General features: G+C 40.9%; 1 protein-coding gene across 1 annotated transcript in view; it reads left to right on the top strand.

Annotated features, from left to right (window-relative positions):
* Positions 1-24,538, top strand: part of EHBP1 (EH domain binding protein 1) — a gene marked incomplete at its 5' end in the record, with an annotated part of 230,829 nt that overhangs the window by 10,641 nt on the left and 195,650 nt on the right. Inside the window, one exon of the mRNA XM_081998215.1 lies at positions 20,362-20,419. Within this exon, the coding sequence (XP_081854341.1) occupies positions 20,362-20,419 (58 nt within the window). The remainder of the gene's footprint in view (positions 1-20,361; positions 20,420-24,538) is intronic.

The raw sequence follows: 24,538 nt of genomic DNA on the forward strand, positions 1-24,538 counted from the left end.
TTGCCTGTAGATTTAGCCTTGTTATCTGGAGTGGACCCTAATAAAGTATTTACAATGCACAAAGTCTGCTTCCTCCTGGAAAAAAAAATGCTGACTTCAGTAAGTGAATTTATTTCAGACAAATTTATTCTTGGGGACGTAGAACATGTACTGTAGGGGGAAAATAATACTTCTTCTTTTAGCAACAGCTGTTAAAAGGAGGGCACTTGCTTGATTTGCAATTAATCATAAAGTCAACAAACTGTAATTTGAAAAAAGAAAATAATCTTAAGCTACTTGTGACTATAGGAAAACTGCAATTTACCCTAATTTGTTTATGTCCACCTCATTGTGAGAACTGCCAGTATCTCTTATGGTTGACAAAACCCCGTTAAGGCCCAGAGAAGCAGAAACATGCTGCTCCGTTAGGCTCACAGAGCGAGCGGGTTTTCTGCCCTCCTCTTCTGTGCTGTGCCATAGGTGGGCTCAGAAAAGACTCGGTTAGGCTTGCCTCAGGTCTTCTCCTAGGGAGTTTGTTTGTTCTTTGTTCCCCTAGGAAGCATTTAAAAAATGGCTGGCCTTGCAGCTCTTTATGTGGAATTTCTGCATTTCAGCGTTGCTCAGGGCTGGGCAGGACAGGCTGTGAGGTGAACTGACGGGGAAGCCGAGGGACCGAGGAGCAGAATGTGACGCTGTTCTGCCTGTGTGAATGTCTGCTGGTCTGCCTGTACGGGATATACAAGGCAGATCCTGCTGGGTTTGGAGATATACAAACAATGACCTAAATACGAGCAACCTGTGTGCGATGCAAAAATAATTATTTCGGAGAAAAGCCACGGAGCCTTTCTTGTATTTCTGCTGATGCTTTCTCTTTGGTTAGCACAGATTTTATTGTTGGGGCCTTAACTTCTTCTTGTACTGAACATCTCTCGCAGCAAAGAAGTTAAAAGCAGTGGGGAGATGTTTCTGGAAGCTGGTAACACATGACAGAGAAGTCTGTCACCTGTGCATAGTATGTACAAATACATAGTTCAAGATGCAGTGTGTATCTATGCAATCAATGTATGTTGTTGAACCATCTTTAGAGGAGGGAAAGCCTGGATGCTGATGATGAATAGCAGAAAGGGTGGCTGTTGCTAGTGAGGGACAAATCTTGTCCAACTTTGGTTACTCTGGGAGGCTCCCATGTGCTGTGGGGCACATGAAATGAGCAGGGCCAGAAATCTCACTTTCCTTACAACCTCCAGCCGCCTCGCTGGTAAACAAAGTAGCTTTGAAATAGTGAAGTATTTCATGTTACTGAAATGCTCGATGTTGTAATAAACCCCAGGCCTTTATTCTCCTATTGAATACAATTCCTTTCAGCTGTAGTCAGATTTTTGTGTTTTATTCAGATGGATGTTTGCTGACCCAGGCCACATAAAATTCTTCTGACAAAATGTGCCTGCTTTAAAATGGGAACTTACAGTGTCACGTTGAGCTTTCAGACTTGATTTTGCTGAACAAGCAGTATGCACATATGTATGCTTGGACCTCATCTGTATGCAGCAGCTCCACTGTTTTACTGTGCCTTTGCAATTCATGTCATACAGGACCTGTACTTCCCTTATAGACAGGAGACAGCAGTACAGAAGTACATTATCTAGAGACTTTTTCATGGAAATAGCTGCACAGCCAGTTTAAGCACTTCTGTAGCAAAATAAATTGCATTTATATTTCTGATAGTACCAGAACAACTATTGCAGTTCGGAGTAGCTTCTCTAATTGAAGTAGTTTTGTTGTCACAAAAACTGTCCTGAGCAAGCCTGGATTATCAAAAGTAGTATTGTGCCTCTCTTTGAGTGACTGTGATAGTAACAATCATACTGTTAAAGAAGAAATCTAAATTTAAAGTGTTCCAGGGCTGCTTTTTGTGCAGAATGAAAACAAACTGCATTATTTAAATATTTCTACCCTTAAGACACAGGTAGAAAAAAGTCTGGCTCGTAATATCACATGAAGTTAAAAAAAATTCTGACTGCATTTGAGAGGGGTTCTTTTATAACATTTTATATTCAAAAGAAGGTGTATGGCTTTGTAAATAAAACTGTGGTATGTGCCTGGCCTTCCTCAATGTATTTTTACTCAGTTCAAATTGATATCCTGATCTCTTCAACCTGACCCATCCTTATATTGTCACTGTGTTGTTTTTTCTTTGCTGGATCTGTGTAAGTTGTTTTCTATATTGGTGTCACATACCAGTTTCCAGGTGGCTGATGTGAAAATGCAGCATTACATGAAAAGAGTACTTGCATGCTCTTACCATTTGGTGCGTTTGTACACGGTTACAGGAGGATAAGAACTTAAAATTTAAGCTTTGTGAGATGATTATTGTATCAAAACACGATTTCTCTCTTTATTTGAACCTGGGAAGTTGGTTTTGTACATGTGTGGCTGTGGGGGTTTAATTTTGTTCTATCCCAAGGCATGTTTTTAGCAGGACCTGTTGTGATAGGACAAGGGACAATGGTTTTAAACTAAAAGAGGGTAGATTCAGACTAGATCTAAGGAAGAAATTTTTCTCAATGAGGGTGGTGAAACACTGACACAGGTTGCCCAGAGAGGTGGTAGATGCCCCATCCCTGGAAGCATTCAAGGTCAGGTTGGATGGAGCTCTGAGCACCCTGATCTAATTGCAGATGTCCCTGCTCACTGCAAGCGGGTTGGACTAGATGACCTTAAAAGGTCCCTTCCAACCCAAAGATTATATGATTTTATGATTCTGTGTTCCCGGTCACAGCAAAGAAATTGCACGCAGTGATCTCTCTTGCTACCCAGATGTAGCCAGAAGCTGCAGAGTAGTTTTTTGAGAGTACTGAAAGTAGAAGAGCTTGTGAAGCTATATAGGTTTTCAGTTACTAAAAGTAGTAGTAAAAGTTATTTTTGCTCCTTACATAAATAATTCTGTGTCGGTCAGTTTAGCACCTTCATTTGTTTAGAGCAGACTCAATAAATTATGTGCAGGTTTTTTTCTATGTAGGTATTTTTGATTTGGGGTGGAAATGAAGTCCTTTTTGCTTCTCATTCTACTAGAGAGTGTGGTCTAGTGGCAGAAACAACAGAAGTCAGAAAATCCTCATTCCACACTAGGCTTTCTTTCAACTTCTCTTGTAACTGTGTAGACAAGCCACCTTTTCTAGCACTCCCTAATTTGCGTGCACAAATCATCTTCCATCAACTTTCCTACAGTTTTACGTCCACAGTTACTCAGAAGTAGGATTTATGTCTCCTGTTAAAGGCCAGAATGTAGGAGCTCTCTGGTGGTACTGGCATAAAGTAACTAAAAAGACACTTTTTGCGCAGAAATAAATATTAGGTGTTGACAGTTTCTTTGCATAAAAATTCAGCCGCACAGCTCCATTATTAATCCAGTCTTACAAGACTGCTGTGAGATAGAGAAAAATGATCCCCATTTCATATCTCTGAAACTGAAGTACAGAGAAATTGTGGAGAAGGTGCAAGAAACCCTCTCTGTACTGGTAGAAATTGTATGAGTGCAGACTTAACGGTAGCAAGACATTGCATAACTGAGGAGGAAACTGCAAGTTACACCCTACAGACTTAGAAAAATGTCCGTTCCCTTTTTCTTTTTTTTTCCAGTTTGAATCATGTTAATAATGAGGTCACTTACAAATGTGTTTTATCATATGCAGTCAGAGTGGAAACTGTTGCAGAACATTATATTGAGAGTATATATGAGGGCTGGTGGAGCAGGGTACATGAGGAAAATGGGAAAGGTTATTCTGGAGGGGAAGTGACTGCGTGATCACTGATCTGCAGTTACTGGTGCAGGAGCTTAAGCAAGCTTTTTGTTGTGTGTATGTTTTCTATTTATTTTCCTTTAATGGATAAATGTTAGATTGAGTGGAAGGAAGTAATATGTAGTAGGTTCTAAGTGCATCCTTTCTGGATTGATGTTTCTAAAATATTTTATGCAGTGGTGGCGATGTATTAGAAGATGACAATGACCGTAAGTACCAAGCTCCTCTTCAGTAGAGGTAATGGATGCCTGAAGCATGTAATTGCATTTGAAAGGCTACATGTTGATTACTCCAGTGCAAAAAGTTCAGGGACCTGTGCTGTTTGTGTGGGATTCACTTGCAAATGGTTGTGACAGTCTGCCTGACAGTTACAACCAAACACCTATGCTTTAGAAGAGGTGTTTATGTAGAAGCTATAGCACTAAATGGAGGAAGAGAACTTGTTAAGCTCTGTGAAGACTTCCGGGAATAAAGCTGATAGGATGGAGCTCAGTTACAACTCTAACAAAGCCATGGCTGCACAGCAGGATATATAGGCTTATCATTACTGTGATATAACCAGAGCTGTTGGAATATTCTGCTTAAGCTTGTTGACTTAAATATGTTCATACACTGGCTGGATTAGAATTGCTGATCCTTTTTTTCCCCTCTACGTTGCTGCAGAATTTATTCTGTGATTTATTTTCTGCTTGGACTTCAGGTGGTAGCTTTTTCTTCCATATCACATCCACAAAAGCAGTCCCAAAATCTAGTGATTTTGGAGGAGAGAATGTGAATATTAGGGGAGTGGGGGGAAAGTAACGTTTTATTTCTTACCTTTAAATTTAAATGCCAAGAATTCTATGCAGAGTGTTTGTTGATATTATTTTACTTGTTTGTTGCCCCAGCATATCTGTCCTGTGACTTACACTGTAAGAAGAGATAGGGTAGCACATGAGACATTTGAAATATTTATGAGGCTAAACTGCAAGAGCTGCTCTTGAGTTTGGTCTGAGACAGGCTAAACTATTGACTCTCTCTTTTGAGAGGAGCAAACCTCCATCACCAGTTTCAGAATTGTCAGTCTGGTTCGTGGCTGATCCTTGAAGACCAGGATTGTACAGAAATCCAATGCTTCAAAGCCAGAAGAAAAACATAGGTACCTGTTCTACCTCTGGCGCTGTTATTTATGTGAGAAAGCTGGCCATGTGTCATCTTTACCTTATGGATATTTTATCTTTGATTGTTTGAAGCCTTTTTCCACCCTTTGGGTGTTCCAGCCCTAAAGTCCATGGATGCGCGTGATCCCTATGCATGCCTTGAAGAGAGGTAAGAGGGCGAAGGGAGAGTACAGCTGAGCAGAAGAGGGAGCTTGCATCTGTGTTCAAATCCTGGGGTCGTTCAGGCATGGAGAGGTTTGCTTACATTAGGTAAAGCAGGAAGTGTCCGATGTGAGAGCTTGTCTACACTTTGGCCCTCCGTGCCCCATTTTTGCTCTGGCACCTTCTGCCATCCTGTTGCTGAAGGACATGCGTCATTTGTGGGATGGTGTCATTTGTGGGATGACAGAGGGCTGTCGGTCCCTTGGGGATAAGGGCTGTACGTGCTGGTCTGCTTGCCTCAGGTAAAGCTGGTGGTGTGTGCCTGCACGTGCTGCTGGGGAACAGGCCACATGTGTCAGATGTGGCTTAGACACTCTGGATTTACTGCACACCTTTAAGGAAGGGTCTTGTGGGTCGGAGGCACTACCTGGGCGTGAGTGGAAGCGCATCAGGTTCTGGCATACACAGCTGCCTCGGGGAATCCCGCCCTGCCCCTTTTGGGGAACTGAAAGGTTTCTTTGCATTGTTCCAGCAATGTGAGGGGTTGTTACAAAAGCCAGATGTCTGGCTCTGGTTTACGCTTTGACTTCATAATTTTCTGAAAAACACTTATTTTCATTGGCTTTGAAGTTTGAGGATTTCAGTGACCCAAAGCACCTTTAAACATTAACTGCATTGAAATGAATGAGTAAATTCACACCTCATTTGGTACTATATTGCTTGTCTGGCTGCAGAATAAACAAACCCAAACCCTGTATATGTTAAAACTGAGCACTAGCTTTTCAGCCAGAGCCTGCAATGAAAGGGGTTAAAGGCTTTAGCCTGCTGGGTCGCCTATCTACCTTCGTCCAGGTCAGGTCCAACCAACCGAGAGCTGCAGTGCCGAGGACAGAAGTTGCACTTCCTCCGGCGGATGGCTTTGAGGAAGAAAAGCAGTTGAGAAGGTGTCGGTACTGCGTGGGGTAGCATGTTAGACAACAAGAGCTAGATATGCCAGCGCTCATCTGTCAAAGCCCAAGAGACAAGGTTAAATTAACAGATCAAGCTGAGATAAGTGTTTTGTGTAAGGTCTTGTCTATGCTCAGAAACTGGAAAAGTGAAGGAGAGCTGACTTAAAGCATGAAGTGCATAAATAAAGCCGTGCTGAACTCTCCTGTGAATGCACTCGTTCAGGAGATTTGCTCTTCACTGTGGTACCCCACTGATCTTAATTTTGCTGAGAGTTCCTCCATGGGCCTGATCGTTGTTCTGAAGTGCTGGTACTGCCGAAGCGTGGGCGTGCACACACGTGTGCAGTGCTGGCCCTGCCAAGGCTGATGTTCCATCTGAATGCTCCAGAAGTAAATATGTTAAAATTTTGCAGGCTTCAACTTTTGAGCCTTGTTTGTTTTAAAGATGAAAAGGGCATTTTTATATCAAGTACTCTGAAATATGTGGAAAATCTTATTTCGCAGAATCCAAGGAGTTTGTGTGCCCACACATCTCTATTGTCCGTGTTGATGACTCTGCACATAACTGTTTTTCCCCCTCAGTGCTCTGTGTGAACTCTGCACAGCTAAAATTGATTCCCATTCCCTTGATGGTTAGTTTACAGAGTGGATTTTATTCATTAGGCTTCTTTGACCCTAACTAGGCAAAGGTATTAAAACTCCAATTTGAAATTTAATCATTTACAGTAACATCTTCATTTCATTTACTGTAATACCTTTCTAAAAGCTTGAAATTAAAATTTTTCTTCCTGTTTATCCTCATTTAGTGTCAGATCCTGCAGCACTTCATCTGGTAGGAGGCTTTTGCCTTTCATTGTAAGAACACCGTTCTTCATTTGGCACAACTGGGTGTTGCAGTTTCAGAGGCTTTGTCTTTTACTTTGAGTGGATGGCTCTCAGCACTTTACAAGATTAAGAGTGTATTTTGCTCCAGGAACCAAGCTAACCTCCCTTTTTATTAATCTTTCTGCTTCCAAGGAGAACTGCTTTTTGCACCAGACACATTTGTGTTTACAGATAAAAAATTTTTAAAATTAGAGTAAAACTGAAATCTAGGGTGAGACAAAATTACTTAATCTTTTAAGCTGTGTGCTCTTTGGGATAGAGGGGCTCTGTCTCTTTATCCCTTTGCCTCATTTAATGGTACAAGACTGGAATCCATCCTGCAAGACATCAAATCCACTTAAAAAATCTGGACAGCATCCAGGAGTCTCTTCTGTGGCTGCAGATGTTACTTTACAACTACCCTGTGCTAAGATCCATCAGCTAACTAAAGCAGCCATCAGGCTAAAACATGATCGGGCATTTCACTGTAGGATGGAGAGGGCATGGGTTCTGTCTATTTTAAGTTGACATAAAATACCAACCATGACAGCACAGGAAAAAGGGAGAGGGCAGCACAGGGTAGCCAGTGCAGTCTCCAGTTACAAGCTTGATGTGTGATGGGTAGCAATAGCCTCAACTTAAGACTTCGAAACAGTTGGTGGTGGTGGTATCTAAGCGTCTTCATCAGCAACGTAAGCGAGGTGGGGCAGCATTCATTTTTTAACAGTTTATAGCTCAAAAATTTCTGGGGATGCAACATTGTACATTGAGGATTGTCTTCCTCTTGGATGTTAGTAACCAGCTGTAAGCTTTTCGAAGGAGAGTAGGTACAGCTTGGAGTACTGGAAAAAAAAAGTGAAGGACCATTACTCTTAGTTTCTTCTGTAGGGAGGCTGAGACAAACGGCTGACCTGCCTCTGAGGACTCTGTTTGTAGGAGTGTCTGACCTGAGTGAAGGTGTAACAGAAAAGTATCATTTAGGAAGATTATTTAAAAAAATAAAACCAGCAAACAAACAAAAAAGCCCGGCTGTCTGAAAGATGTAATTTCTTTGTGCATTTCCAGCATCAGTATTAATTCAGCTATGCTATAAATTCTGTATGTTTGGGTTTTTTTAATCAAAATCCGTGCTTTAAAACAGTGATTTTTAAATATGCTATTAGTTTCCAGCTTAGCTGATCTTGAAATAATTAGTCACAGTCTAGTTCAGGTTGCTGTTGGGCATCTTACAAACAGCAGTTATTAGCAAAATGTGTTTAAATACTCAGTTGTTGGTGGTTTTGGGTTTTTTTGACACTTGAAATAAAGTGTTTCATCACCTGTATCTGCAAATTAGGAAGTTTGGCATTTTCAAAATAATTCCTAATTAACTTCCTAATTTTTAAAAGTTGTAAGTTGGGTTTTTTTTTAACATTTCAAAATAGAAATAGAGGTCTCTCAGTTAGGCAATTTTTTTGCTTTTCTGTTGTGTTTACTGTATCCAGCCCCTCAATGGCAGGAGGTTTTGCTGGGTCTCTTGAGTATCCATGAGTTAACATGCGTTTCTTCTTAGCCAGTACTTGCTGCTGGATATGAGCCAGGGGTGTGACTTTGAGGGCATTAATTAAAAGGTTCGGTCAGTTTAACATGCTAAAAATGATACAAATTTTTAGACTTTGAATGTACGATTCTAGGGGAAGAATTGGTGATCCATAAATAGAAATAAACGGTGTTCCTTTTGAGATTGACTTCTGTAATCAGAAGTGTTAACTTCTGTTTCAGGAGGCAGCTTGGAAGCAATCTAACAATTAAACAGATTGAACAGGAAGAGGAGGACTTGTTCTAACTTTGCAGTCTTTGGAACAGTTATTCAGCTGCAAATACTGATCAAATAATTTCACTTCTTATGGCCATACCTCCATCTTAAAGCAGCTCTCGGAAGGCCACCAACATGAAATGGGGTGTCTCACGGGAAACTACAGCGGCAGTTTCTAATAGCTAATGACAGTTCCTTGGAAACCATATGCAAAAATTTTGTAACTCTGGTAGTGAATGTTTTTATTTCTTAACATGCAGGAAAATCGTACCTTTGATTTTGAAAAGTATCCATGTATAGCTTACTGCTGCAAAATTTTATCATGTTGGCTTATTCTCATTTTTTACATTTTGAAGGTCTCATAAAGCTTGGAGAGGATGAAGTCTGTAGAGGCTTTGGGGCTTTTTGTTTTGCTTAGTGTGCAAGTGAGTGACTTTGAGACCCAAGTTTAAATGCAAGGTTCCCATGTTTCCCTGTGTTGTTTTGATGTTGTGGCTGCTTCAGGTATTTCCAGTAGCTGGTGCATTATTGCAGTTGGTAAAATCTTCTAGTTTTGTGCCTCTGGAGGGTGGCAGAGAGGCGTGTTCCTTCCACCAGTGCCCCAGCTATTGAGAAGGAGTGTTCCTCCTGGTAACTCGATGCTTTGCTGAAAGCAGACAGATTCGTAGTCCTGTGGTTGGTCATAAAGCCAAGGTGATACCAGAATCAGAGCTGAGAAAGCAGTTCAAGATCTCATCTTTCAATGCCCTCCTTCCCCAAAAGTGAGTTCATACTTCTTGATACCATATGGGGACCTTATAAATGTCTATAAATATCTGAAGGGTGGTTGTCAGGAGGATGGAGCCAGTCTCTTTTCAGTAGTGCCTAGGCATAGGACAAGGGGCAATGGGCACAAACTGCAGCACAGGAAGTTCCACCTCAACATGAGGAAAAACTTCTTTACTGTGAGGGTGATGGAGCACTGGAACAGGCTGCCCAGAGAGGTTGTGGAGTCTCCTCTGGAGACCTTCAAAACCCGACTGGACGCATTCCTGTGCAGCCTGCCCTAGGTGATCCTGCTTTGGCAGAGGGGTTAGACCAGCTGATGCTCAGAGGTCCCTTCCAACCTCTACCATTCTGTGATATCTGTTATGGCTGTGACTGAGAGCACCTGACAGTATTTGCAGTCTGGTCTCCTGGGCAGGGGTGGGGGAAGGGAGCTAACACAGCATGTCATGCTTTCACTTCCCCCTCTCCCTTTTTTTTTTTTCCTCTTTGTTATATTAATTTGCAAAAGTGAAAGGAGGTGGCTGACAGATGAGGAACCTTTAATTGGAGAGCTCACTGTGCATGGGCCAGGAGTGCCCATGTCTCAGAATGTGGATTAATTTAGGGCTCAGTAAAATCATCATGTAGAAAATTTAAGTATGAGTTTGTGTCATAGTAGCCCTTCCATGCTGCTCCCTGTATGGACACAGCATACTGTAGATCTGCCCCTTAGCTTACTGTATACTTCTGTTGTGCTGCCCAGTGTTAGGCTACAATCTTCTCTGCAGTGTAAAATCAAGAGTTTGCACTGTCTTTATAGCTTCAAGCATATGTGCGAGCTCTTCAAACTTTCCCCTATTGAAGCAGCATACCACTGTATGTCTTAACACTCGTTTGCTCTTCATAGGCATCAACCTTTTTAATTAAAAATACTAATTACTATATAAGCATCTCAGTCCCATAATCTGGGCACCTGGGGTAGGTGATACGAACTTCCTCTTTAGACAAACTCTACAAGCTTTTATCATTCGGTGCTTTCTGCCCATTCAGAAACCTTTAGTTATGTTCACGATATCTGTGCCTCTTCCAATAGAAGTTGCTTTGTGTAATCCAAAACATGGCCTTAAGAAACAAAAACAAGCAAGAAAACCCTGGGTGCTGTTGGTTGGGAAGGGAGCTTTGAAAGATGCACGGTGCCAGATTCTCTTACTCCTACCCATGATGAACTGTAATTTTCTTCAGGATGAGTCAATGGATTGCAACGAGGAGGATGGAGGCATTAACACACTGTTGCTTCTGCGACTTGCTTTGTCCAAATCCTCATGTGGATGTTGGAATCTCTGTGGAACAGAAGTCAAAAACTTTGTTCTTGTATCTGTGTGTGAATGTGAAATTCACACAGGCAGTAAGAAGATCATCCTCTTTAATTGCTTGTAGTGGGCTACGCAGAGCTTCTTAAATCTATTTTAGACAAATTTAAGATGATGATTCTGTTGTGAATAGTTCAATTTTCTAATACTGTGGTTTTGGTGAAAGATACACACTTTTCTTCTGTTCTGTAGGAATTGCAGAAAATTTTTTTTTTCCTTCTACAGTTTCCAGATTGAAAAAAAGAAGGGCCTTCTTTTCGAATGCTATTGGGGGGGGAAGGGGGGGGAAATGGAATAGGATCTGTTTTGTAATGGGGTCTGATTAAAATTGAAAATGGTGTGCCGACAAGCCTCGTGCATATTTTTAGTGCAGAAATATATTGTTTAATGTGAGCATTTGTTATTCATGGGTTGAAGCTAAGTTTCAGGCAGCATTTGTCAGTCAAAGAGTTTTACTTTAGGTATGCTTTTTGCACCTTTTATTGTGAGAATACATTTAACATTTACATTTGTAGTGCTTCAAAATAAGAAAGGATAACACACAATAGTTTAAGGTATCCTCAGTAATTGGATATTATCTTCAGTGAGATACTATCTTCAGCAGAGATATCTTCGGTGTATAGTTAGATAGAGGTATAGGTAGGTCACAGAGCATGACTGAAATCAAAGCAGGGTTTGATGCTTTTCAGTGTCCTAAAATTTTCTGGTAGTCTGCGAGGACTGGAGCTGGAATTTGAACTCAAAATTCTTGGTTTACTTGCTGAAGTTTGCTAAAACTCTGTTTCCCTGCTTCCTGTTACTAATCTATGTTTTGTTGTTTTATGCTATAGTGAACATGAACATTTCATGAAGAGAGAGAGAGGCAGATAATGCTGATCACTCGTGTCCACTTAAGGAACTGCGGGATGGGGAGGCTGGGTGCGCAGAGGTCTGCATTCAGCACTTGAGTTTCATAGCAGATAGATGGTCTAGCACTTCACCTTCTTAAACCAGCTTTCCAATCCACTGTTGAGGTGAAAATGAGTTTGATTTCTAACTAGTTTGTGTTTATTCACTTGTCAGTTGTCAGGCCCAGGCTCTGCAGGGAAGAGGATCAGAACAGCGAGGTCACCGTGGGTCAGGACCGGGCGGACTGTGCAAGCAGGTTTGGGTAGTGCCTGCTCTTGCCACGCACCGCTTGGGAGGAGCAACCTACCGACTAAGCTGAAAGCTTTTTTTCAAAAACATTGATTCATTATTGTTAAAATGTAGAAAACTAAATATTCTGAAAAAAGAACATAAAAAGGAAAATATGGCATGTGAGAAAGATCTGACTCATGGTAGCCTCCTGTGAACTTTCCACTATAAAACAACATGCTCCGCTCTTTCCATTTAAGGTTTGTCTGAATGGCTCCATTAGCCTATGCTCCTCCCTGCCAGTTAGCCTGAGCCCCTGCTAGCCACACACAAAGAACCCGGCCTGCGTTTAGTGGGGTTTTAATGCTCTGAACTTAGTTGACTGGGGAGATTGGTTGTACAAGCAAGCTTTTAGGTGGCCTTAAGCAGCTCTTGTTTTCTGTAGGCATTGTTTGTTATAGAGTACTGAAAGGTGTTTCTAAGCTCTGGTAGGATGTGTAGTGTAAATGTGTGGACTAAGCATTTGCTGGAGTAAGTGTCTGCCTAAGGGGAATGCCTATGATTATAGGAGACCGAGATAAGAGATCACTCGGTCCTTCTGGTGCTATACTCCTAACACCTCCTTGGGACAAACAAGGCTAAATTGGATCAAGCAAAGAAAGCTTCTACATGGAGAGAAGTGGGATGTGACCTAAAATTCAGGGGCTAGGCAAGGCATCCTCCTGCCAAAAGGACGGCAAAGAACATAACTTTTGAAGATTAGGGTCAGTTTGTGTATTCTGCAATATAAAATTCTCTTGCAAAAAGCTTTAAGAAAAGATTTTGCTAGATTGTCCTGTCAAGTTTGGTTTGCTCAAGATTCTTTGCTGCAATTACTCCTTGAAAAATGAAGCTGAGTCTGTCCTTGTCGCTTGTTCTGAATAATGGATGAACTTGGGCTTTGTTTAATCCAGCTCATTCTGCAAACTTCATTTGTGTTTGGTTTAAGAAAACCAAGTCATCATCAGTACATACTACACATTCCACTCTCAGCCTTGCAAATAGATGCTGTGCAGATCCAGTAAGTCTGACTGCACTTGTAAAATAGTTGTAGTGTCTCGCTTAGTCCCTTTTTTGTTTAAACCAAGCAAAGCCAGACTAGAGCTTCTTTTGAAAAGCAAAGCACAATCTTGAGACATAAGTCTTGTAGAGGCCAATCCATTTAGCTGCAGATGTACTGAAAAAACCCTAAAATTCAGTTCATGAGGAAAATCCTGGTCTTTCAACAGCTTGTGTAGTCTTGAAAAAATATGTAGAGACCTCTGGTGGAAAGAAACGAAGGAGGAGTTTTCTGTGTTAAGTGTAGAAAGTGAAGGTGCAAAAGTGGAATGATCTCAGCTATGGTGTCCTCTTGCTGTGCCTGTTTTAATGATTTCTCTTTTGAAATTTCCCAGTCTTGCTAGGACTACTGGATGGTTGCAGCAAGGGAAGAACAAGCTTTGTCTGTTTTAGATACTTGATGCACATTCTGCAGTGAGTTAAGTTGGGAGACTGCTGTTTTGATTCAAATAGAGCCTGACGTGGTAATGCTGTGAGATGGTTCAGAAGTCTGTTTGCAGGCCTTACGTGGGAGTCTGCAGTTGGAGAAGTGGGAGCAGACAGGCTAGGCCAGGTGAACACGTCAACCCTCCTAGCTTAATTTGCTGGTGGATGTATCTTGGCATCTCGTACAGCTATGTTGAATGATGTCTGGGTGCAGCGTGTTTTGAAAACCCTTAACTTCCACTATGGAAGTTAAAGGGAGGCAGGAAAGAAAATCCCAAACCCCTTCATGAAATGCAACGCTTCATCTTATAATTAGTTCAGATGGATTTTATTTGCATGGCATTTTCTTTTCTTCTTAATGTTTCTGACTTTTGCAATCAGTGCTGTACCTTCACTCAGCAAGAGGGCTCATTTGGCAAATGCATCAACACATGACATCATTCTTACCAGTGTCTCTAGGCCTGTTTAAAGCATTGGTGGTGACTTGACCGTACTTCCTGGAGTTGTAGGCAGGTGTTGAATTTCATTTGTGACCAACAGGAAATTCTGAAGGAAAAAAAAAAAACCCTTGGTATAAGGCTTGTGAAAGGCCATTGCTTGATCAGTTCCTTGGCTAATAGTAATACACAGCATAGCATAGGTCCCAGTGCAGAAGACTGCACTTCAAAGAGAGCTTTTCAAAGTAATTTTATGTAAAATGAGGAAAAGTAACGTTCGTACCAAATTAATGGTGGTGTAGAACCGATCACTTTTATTTTTAAGACACCATTACAGAGCCTTGATAGCATTCCAGCAGTCATGTAGAAAGCTGTGTGCTGGTGGGGAGGGAGGATTTGTTCCTAATGAAAACCTTGCACGTCATGCTGGTATGCACAATGCAGAGGGGACAAAAGGTTATTTTAAAAAAAAAAAATTCTTATCAGAAGTACTTTGACATTAGTCCTCAAGTAATTATTTTTAGCCTTCAATAGGTGCATCTGTGTGTTTATTGTGCTAACACTGCTGCTTCTCTTGTTAATTACACTCTCTTAAGCTTGCTTCACAAGAGTAATCTTGCAGCCTGTAATAATTAATGCAGTTCGAATCAAACACTTGTAGGAATAAAACAAGCTCAAAAAAAAAAAAAAGACAAACCCCAACACTTAGGCAATTAGATGCCAAAGCAAACATGCAGGCTGTAGTGTGTCTGTGTACGTACAAAAAAGTTACCTTCTGCATTACAGGCATTTAAAGATTATTGAATGTTATTAAATGTAATGATACCTTGTTACAAGCAAATACTGTTACCTGTTTTCTCTCTTTTCACCAAAGGGTCATTAGTAATTGGTCTTGCCATTGGCTTCAGTGGCCATAATTAAAGTTAAGTGCATTTGCAATTCTTTCCAACAACAGATTCTGAATTTAAGTCTTTTGCAGTTTTCTGTTATCAAGCAGTGAATTTGGTGGAGAAATATGTCCTGGTTGATGTTATCTACTTCTGCTAAAAGGTTTACAAAACAAGAGCTAACAGGAGACTGATACCTTTTATGTCCTTCTTTCACAAATAATATTTGGAGAGTTCCGTAATCAAAACATTGTGCCAAATATTTCCTGGAATGATCAACCCAAACCCCAGAAGACCTTGAATCTTGCACAACCTCCTTTTCAACCGGTAAAATTTGCAGCATATAAGGTGATGATGAGATGACATAGTTTTTTCCAGTTAGTGGAATGTTTTTTTACGTTATTTAATAATTGTGGATATGGCAATGTCTGGTTCTAGTATTTTATCTTACTTTTTTTTAGAATCAGTTGTTTCAGTGGGAGAATTGACCATACCAGAATCATGGCTTCCATCTGACAGGAAAAGCAGGCATACTTTCATAGACGTTTTATTAATCATATATTTTAAATCTCATTTCAGTTAGTATGCAGGGCAGTGAAGAATCTCTTTTTCTGAGCCACAAACTTTGAAATCATAATCTTCCCTGCTTCTTTGCTGACTAAGTTTCACTTGTAAATAATAAAATAAGCTTACTACTATAAATTGCCTTTCTTCAGGAATGGTTTCTTATGAACCTCACAAAAATGAGTAAATAGCAAACAGAAGTTTATGGTAGGCTTTATGAAGTATGATCCTTTGGATCCAAGCTGAATCCTTCAGTACCTGCTGCTGGGTCCCTGCCTTTCACGGTGGTAGTGTCTGATGCCCCAGTGCTGATGGCTTCCTTCGCCTCCGCCTTCCAGGGGCTGCTGCTGCTGCTTTGGCAACACTGCAGATCGGCGTGGGGTGAAATGCAAAGCACCAAGCCAGTCATGTCACATTCCAGTACAATATTAAAAACTCCCACTGAAAGATTGGTGGTGTTGAATTGTATAGATTGAAGCAATTACTTAGTGTGGAGGTGTAGCTGTTCAGCTAAAACCCAGTTCTTTCCTCCACCCCAATACCATCCTCTTAGGGTTAGCGGTGTGTTATTCCTTGCCTTAAACATACTGGCTTTGCTGGAGCTCAATAAGTGACTATCTAAAAGCTGGTGGGTTCAAAAGAATTAGAAACGTTGTTTGTGCAGCACAGGAAATTTTTTTTTTTTTTTTTTTTATGCTGACCATTAGTATTTGTTCAGCTTGCACTATTGTGGATTTTGTATTTGGAGTAATCTCTGAGTTTACTTCGTAAACTTATAAAGGGTACTAAAACTGGTCTTCAGCCTAATTCTTCAGAAGGGATTTAATTTGCTTTTATTGTTGGTTAATAAGCAGCCGAGGTTTATGATGTTGAAGGAGGGAGAACTCTGAAGTAGGCAATATTACTTACATGCTTTAAAATGAGCAAAGTGCATTAGGTGGTTTTGGCCATTTCCTAGCACTGAGACATGACTAATAACCTTGAATGCAAATTTGCTGATTAAAATACGGGTTGGGCTTTTTCTTCTAGAAGTATGTTGGCATAAAAGAGCAATGAACAGATTGTAGAAGAGAAGCTTGCTCTTGGCTTCGTTTGTAAAACAGTTCTAAGGAGATATTTTTAAACTGTTGGATTTGTGACTTTCTTGAAGAAAATCCCTTAAAAAAAGTGCTGCTCTTTGTGTTCTATTTCAGTTAAGCATATAGTATGCTTAGTGGGAAAACTCATCCTGTGGGATTTTTTTTTCCCTTCTCTTCCCATTCCATTTTGCTAAATGTTCTGTCTCCATATGGTGATGACCTTCCTCGTTTTGTTTCAGCAAAGTACCTCTGGAGGTGGATTTCTTTCGTACTTGACACTGAAGGAGCAAAGTATACTCAATACTTAACAAAATAAATACGCTGGTGAAAGAGCCTAGGGAAAGCAAGTGCTGGTCATGCTCTTCCATCAGTGTGGCTTGGTCTTCTCAGTTTGATTTGCGACTCTAGCTGGCTTTTTCATGTTAGTGTATTTCTTTATGTTCCTTGCAGAGGGAGTTTTTCAAAATTGGGAAATAAATCCAGGCTTGGTGATAACTGTGTGTGTATGTGATGCAGATGCAGCTCCTGCTGGAGAACTGCATTGAAGCACCAGCTGTCTCTGACAACCTGTGTAAAAGCCAAGCAAGCAACAGCATGTTTTAAAATGAAATGAAAGAATTAGAATTAAATGTACGGTCAGTTACCAACCTGGGACATGTCATACCAGTATGACTGCCTGTCTTACTGCCTATCTCTGTGGGGTTTTTTGGGGTTTTTTTTTTCCCGTCCAGTCTTGGAAGATTTCTGTATCAAGGCTTGTCAACCCTTGACAATTGTTTTATGCTACTTAGTTTTTCAGAATAACTGTGTTGTGTCTACATATAGCCTCTTCTTCACTCTTTTGTTTTTTTTGAGGCACTTGGCATAGCCATGGGTCAGTCTCTTCTAGAGTACCCTGTAATGAAAAAGTGTCTGTGTTGCAGGAATGCAGGTGTGGATTCATTCCTGCTTTGAATTGACTCTCTTTGGCGCTGACACTGACGCTCTTCCTGTTTCCTTAGCTGTCTTCCTTCTCTTGGCCCATTTGTTTGCAGACGTGTATAACTGTTCTTGGGCCATCTCCATCCGGGCTGGCCTCCTGGTTTAGATATTGGCACCATGTGGAGCTGGATGTGCTGCATCACTTTTCCAGCTTGTGGCATGTTGCCTCTGGGGAGATGATCCAGTGCCATCGCAAGAAAAAATCACTTTTGATGCCAAGATAAAGACGACAAGATCAAAACAGAACTAGAAGGACAAAGCGGCATCACTGTTACCTGAGCTGGAGCTGCAGGATAGAAAGGGACCTGGGTAGGATCCTTCTTAGCCTCCCTCACAGGATCTCTGGACACCCAAGTGCTCTTCTGATGAAAACTTGTGGAAACTTACTGTTGAAATCCATGCATTGGAATTCAATGTTTTCATGATCTACTAAGTATACCATGAAGAATGTCTTTCTGTCTCTTACATGTTTCTGATAGTAGGTATTTCTGTACACCCGAGCAGACCAAGGCCACCACAAGTATAGTGGCTGGCTGCCCTGGAGAGAAGAAACAGGGAGGGGACATGCTGCCAAGCACTGGGTCCCTTTAGGTGAGAGGGAGAAGAGGTGGAGAGCTGGTGGCAGCATGGACCTGTGCTCTTCCCGTTAACCTCTGCAGGCATTGTCCTGCCTCTTCCTACTGAAGCTGCTATTTGTGTGACTCCTGGGATGCAGTCCCACTCTTGGAGGGGGGGTTGTCTTCAGTGTAGCTACCAGCACTGCAGAAATACATATTCTTTTTCCTTTTTTTTTTTTTCTTTTAGGAGGAGGGTTTTTTCCCCAGCTCCCTCCCCCCTGCAATTTTGGCATTTTTTTGTGCTCAGAGGCAAGATCAGGATTGAATGAGTCACAGTTAAATTAAATTATTAATTAAATTTCATGAGCTAGTTTCTGAAATGAGAATAAGTCAGGTTTAAAGTGCAAAGTGAAATAACTCCAGAAGAAATTGTTGATTGTAGGTGTGGGTTTGGATTGCTTTGCTTCAAGGAGATTGCTTGTGTGTGTTGTTTTTTTTTTTTTCCTGGTGGCACAAACACAGCTCCCATCAAAGGTAATGGGGGTGTTGTGCCAACAGATGAGAACCTAACGCACCCAATACCAAGTGAGCAAAGAGCTTTCTAAGTACAACAGGATGACCTCATTACCAAGCAAGATTTTGCAGGAGAAGCTGCAAGCAGAGCCAAGCCATGGTTTAGGTCACCTAAAGAAGCCGTAAAAGTGAATTTGCACGGTTTAAAATGCAGTAGATTATTTCACTTTCAATTTATTCCAACCTGAAAATTAAGGGATATATTAAAGGAGTAAGGCGCAATACAGAATAGCAAATAAAAGCCGGTGTCCTCATTTTCTTCACAGGATCTGCCTTTTAACTCTTTTTTTTCAGGGGAACTTTAGTTCTGGTGGGGTTTAAATGTGAATCACAGGTGATGTAGTAGTTTTACTGCAGCCTGCAGAAATGATGAACAGCTGCAAGGGAAGGTATATAATACAGTAGCCAGCACTTCAATGCTTAAAAAGAGCTCTTCGACTATTAAACCCGTTGGGTTTTAATTTGAAAAGTTTTAGTTATGAAGTAGATACAGTCTCCCTGTGATGAAATACTAGGATAGCAGTGTGAACACTGCTTTTTTTTTTTTTATTCAGAATACTTGTGTGGATCATTTTGGGCGCATGTTTTAATGAATGCTTTGAGTGTATTGTATCTTGACTTTTTCTTGATAACATCCACCACCCCTTCCCCCCCCGATTTTTTTTTTTTTTTAAACATGAAACAGGTTTTGCTATTGGCTTTAGAAATGCAAGGATTCTTACACTGGTGTCTCAAAACTCTTGAGTAGCAATTTTATTTTCCAGGTGGAGTCACAGTTTTAGCACTTTTAAATGGAGATGTGAACTGCACTGAAAATTGTTTGCGGGTGGCTTTGCAATCAGGCTTGCGGGTGGGAGTTGGGTCATCAGCCAGGAAACAAAGCTGGAATGGAGGGTCAGGAGTCTTCAGAAGAAGGGTCATGGGTCTGGAAATGGGACCAGAAGTGTGGTCATACAATGGGAAGTGTATCATGGGCCAAAAAAAAAAAAAAAAAAGCGCGCCTGGAAGTTAGATCAATTAAAAAAAAAATCACTCAGAGACAATTGTAAAACTAATAAGGTAGAAGTAATAGGGCTGTAACTGTTAACCAAGAAATAAATCTTAAGAAATTTAAGGAGCCAATAATTTGTATTGGAAGTGGCCTTTATTTAAGTTTATTTAAGTTTCTATGCATATTCATTAGAAACACCAAATAAACAATTGCTTGAAGAGTCATGCTGAATTTCGGCATGCTTGTCCTTCTGAGTGAAAGTTGAGGAAGCGCTGGCTTACCTGTCTGTGGTCGTCCGAGGAGATTTTGAGGAGTAATACAGGACTCTATTCTCTTGTAGTTTGAGATACTCAAATAGGAAAAAAAAAAACCCTCTTTTGGGGGTGAAAAAATGAGATTGCCTGTTTTCTTTGCTACTTAGCAGTACCTTTTCAATACGTCTGCTTTGAAATTCTAACTAAAGTTTGCACTGATATTTATTTTGGGTACTGGATTGTTTCCAAGGTGTCTTTAAAGAGGCTGGATTCTGTTCTCTGCCCCATGGAAGAGTTTCTGCTCGGGTGCGCTACTGGCTCTGGGGAAATGCCCACAGCCAAGGAGAGCAAGAGGAGAAGGATGACATTAGTCTGGAAAGTTGACATTAGATTGGAAGACAGCTTTTTTCTAAAAATACAGCATTATATTTTCCTGTGAAATGACTGATGCTGAGAGTGGTTTTTAGATGAGCTATTTTTAAGAGATAATGTATCCACTAAGGTTGACATTATGTATTGCAAGATTTTTAATATAAACTGTTTACATATTGATCTTGTTGTAAATTAAGCTGCTTCTTCCTTATCTTCACAGGCAGCCAGATAAACTAGTGGTGGTTTGGACAAGAAGAAGCCGAAGAAAATCCTCTAAGGTTAGTTGATTGCTTAATAAGTCCCAACTTCAGTGACAAGAAGGGTCAGCTGTTTGAGGGACTGGTTTCTTGAGTGTGGGGAGTAGCCAAATAAATGAGAAAAATTTTAATTGTTTTTCTTTTTTTAACTCAGTTTAGCTGTAAAGTTCACAATAATCCACTGTTGATGTCAACGCTAATTTATGGAAATACTTAACTCTTTCAGCTTTGGTTATTTATATAGCTGAACTGTATCATCATGATATGATATTGATGACATGTATCATCATCAGTTTCATCAATTTCAGTTATTCATTGATAGACCTAATTAGAAAGGGGAATCTGTTTCACTACTAGAAGTGTATTCAACATAATAATAAAAAAGTAATAAAGAATCTGACATCACTGCAATAGGGAGATGAAGACTGAATAAGAGGCTATTTCACACTTCGAAAATACTACAAATCAAAAAGAATAAACACAGGCTCTTTCAGCCAGTAATCTGTATTTGAATTATTTTTTAACAATTTACTTCCACGAACACTGCGAGGAACCATGTGAATTTGTGTTTTATGGCTAATGACTTGGTAGCCTGAGGAAAGGGAAGCTCCAAGTGAAGTCTATCCAGTATTTGGGCATTTATGAAGTGTCTTGCATGCGGTTGGGTTTTCTGAGGTGTAAAAGTTTTTGCAAGCAGAGTAGGCCTCTTCTGTGAGCTTCGCCTTACTTTTCTTCCTGCAGTAAGAAATCTGAAAGCCTTATGAGATTACTGTCTCCTTGTTAAATGGTGCTCAGTTTGTCTATAGACTGCTGAATTTTACTGCTCTGACAGTAGGATGCGGTTGTTCTCTACAGGGACTCCTTTGGGTCTGGGGTGAAGGGAAAGGCGAGACAGTCTGGATGTGTGGCTTAGTTTCTGTAGAAAATGAAGCTTAAAAGAACCCACAACACTCTCCGTTTACACTGAGATTGAAACAAATGGCAAGCATTTCTAAAAATCTGCGGTGTCTAGCATGACAATGTCTTGTATGGGATTGTTATTAACTAATAAGATTAAAATCTTTTGTCAACCCTAGCAGTCAGTTGCTGTTGCCCAGGGAGGTGGGGAGCTTGACATGCATAGAGCGGGCAAGCAAAGGCCTTTGAATGCTGGTGGTATTGCAGGATTTCTTTTGTTGCCTTGTGTCCTCTGGTGTAGGGCTGTCTCCCATCTGCCCAAAAGCTTGAGAAGGGCAATGCAAATGAGCTGAGGAGAAGTGTCCTAACCACTGTCCAGGTTTGCAGGGGGGAAGGAGCATGTGCTGGGTTCCTCCTATCCCAGAAGCATCTCCTCTTCAAGATAACTGAGCTGCATTTGCTCATTCCCTTTCCCCACAGCTGTTGCCTCTTGCCCTGCTCGGGCTTATGGCAAGTACTCTTGTCCGGTGGGGAAGTTTTGTAGCTCAGCCTTTTAATATTTCTTTATCACTTCAGTTAGGTATGGTCTAAGCTCCTTTTTTTTGGTGTATGTGTGTAACTCAAAATGATACTTCCAAGAACTCTGGGGCAGCAGAGAGAGGGCACCCACAACAGAGAAGATATCATGAAGTAATTGTGTGTTGAAGAACTGAAATGTTTAAAAAAAGTGATAGAGTTTCCTACCCTAGTCAGGAGAGACTTTGGGTTTTTTTTTTTTAATGGTGCTGCTCTTTTTCTGACTACTTTTTCTGATTGTCCTGCATAATTTCTGTATTTTGTCTTTTAACTTGAGGTCTAAGCTATTCTGAGCTGTTTTATCTAAAGACTAGCTACTGACTGAAAGTGAGTGTACAACCAAATGCCTACTCCAGTGTGTGCATCTTAAATTTTGCTTTAGGGTATGAAAACCCAGAGGTGTTACCTGGTGAGTAAACAAGGGTGTGAACTTAGTCTGGCACCTTTTGCAAGATAACTGTTCCTGTTCCATGTTTGTACCCGTCAGTAAAGCCAGTCAGACTATTCCCCTTTCATTAAAGATTAAACTAGCTCAAGTTACCTTGAATTTATAGCATGGTGTATATTTAGGTAGTAGCTGCTGATATATGGTGTCTGTTGTGGCTTACCCTATGATCACTTTTCTATATTAGTTTAATTTAATTTCCATAGAACAGAGAGAGAAGAGGTAAATAGAACAGTAAATTCAATACTTACACAGGCATTGTAACCCTAAAAAGCTTAGTGAAAAGCAAGGTATTTGTTGTGAATGACTGGTTTGTTGAGGTTCAGAAACAGAAGTCCAGTAGGGCTTTGTGAAGTGATGGTCTTCTGCCTGTGGTGTTATGGGCATGATGCCGTAGGCTCCAATGGTAACATTTCACTGAGGCAAGAGGATTTTCTGACACTAACTCAGCTTTTTGGGCTTGAAGTTTTTCAGCTGGGCCATAAAGTTCCAGGATGTGTCCTGCCGTGAGCGTCCTCTCTTTTGGTCACCAGGCAGTAGAAGCAACTCTTGGATAAAGTGGCAGATTTACCTGAGACTCAGAAAAGTCTTTTGCTAACTAGTTAATTCATGCTTAGTAAGATCCCACAAAGGTACTTTGAAAGAGTCTGAGTGGCCCTGAGGCCTGGGCAGAAGATAGAGTTAATTTAAAAACTTCAGGTAGTTGATGTGATTTGAGCTGTTTGGGTCCAAGACTGTAGATCAATAAATGTTCTTGATCTCTTAGTCATCCTGCCATTAAAAGACTTTATTCAACATATTTGTTTCATCTAATTGCGTTCTTGGAAGCAAGTCAAATGAATATTTCATTGTATTTTATTTTTGATGGACACTGGGCTCAGTGAGTACAAAGCATTAATAATTTTCTATGGTTTTCAGCTTCTTTGAGAAGGAGGAGGAGTGGGATGAGGTCCTACCTTACTGTAAAGATGTTGTAAAGACTTTTTCGGAGGTTATGATTTCTTTTCTGAACTTTTCAGATCATTAGGGATAATGAGGGATATCCCTATGTTAGTTCATAGACTGGCAGAACGGTTGAGGTTGGAAGAGACCTCTGGAGGTTGTCTGGTCCAATCCCTCCACTTAAGCAGGCCCACCTAAAGATGGTTGCCCAGGATTGTGTCCAGACAGCTTTTGAATATCTCCAAGGTGGGAGATTCCACAACCTCTCAGGGCAACTTGTGCCAGTGCTTGGTCACTCTCACGGTGAAAAAGTGTTTCCTGATGTTCAGAGGGAACCTTCTGTTTCACTTTGCGCCCACTGCCTCTCGTCCTGTCACTGGGCACCACTGAGGAAAGCCTGACTCTGTCTTCTTTGCACCCTGCCTTCAGGTATTTATATACATCTATAAGATCCCCCTGAGCCTTCTCTTCTCCAGTTCTCCAGGCCAAACAGTCACAGCTCTCTCAGCTTTTCTTCCTGTGAGAGATGACCCAGTCCTTTAAACATTTTCATGGCCCTTTGCTGGACTCTCTCCAGTAGCTCCATGTCTCTCTTGTACTGGGTAAGTACAAAAGATGTCATAAAAAATGTGGTACAACTTGGAAGATGGTATGAGGGTGCTATGGATGTAAACTGAAACTGGCCTACTTAGCTAATGTAATCTTAAGATACTGTTGAGCTGAAAGCTGAGTTCTTGACATCCTTTTAAGCCCTTACTTTTGTGGTGTTCTATGATTTTGATATGCCACCTGGCCCACATACTCTCTTTCCAGGTAAACTACTAGAGTGGTCCCTCAATAAGAAGAAATCACGGGAGGTGTCATGTGCAGGAGTCTGAATATTCTAATTGCTACTGTGGGAAACATGGGTAGGAGCTGTAGATACGTAAAATTATAGTAAGTTTTAGTGTTGGAAATGAACAGCAATAACCATTTAGAAACAGCATTTAAATGGCAGTCTGATGGATAGATACAGGACCATGAATGTATCCAGCAGTTACTGACCTTAATGCAGATTTAAGTTACTTACAGCTCTATTCTGGGGTCTTCTCTCTCTGGGCAACTCTGATTTTGATGCTTTTCGAGAGGCGTGTCAAGACAAGGACACTCTGTGTAGCTGGGCACCTTCATTGTGTGTGCCAGGAGTTTACAGAAGATGGTGACTTGCAGTCTTACTATATTTGGCAGAATTACTGAGCAATCGTAGAACCAAAATGAACTTTCAGCTTGGGGGAGGTGGT

Source organism: Phaethon aethereus (assembly GCF_964289735.1).
Source record: "Phaethon aethereus genome assembly, chromosome: 3".
NCBI lineage: Eukaryota > Metazoa > Chordata > Aves > Phaethontiformes > Phaethontidae > Phaethon > Phaethon aethereus.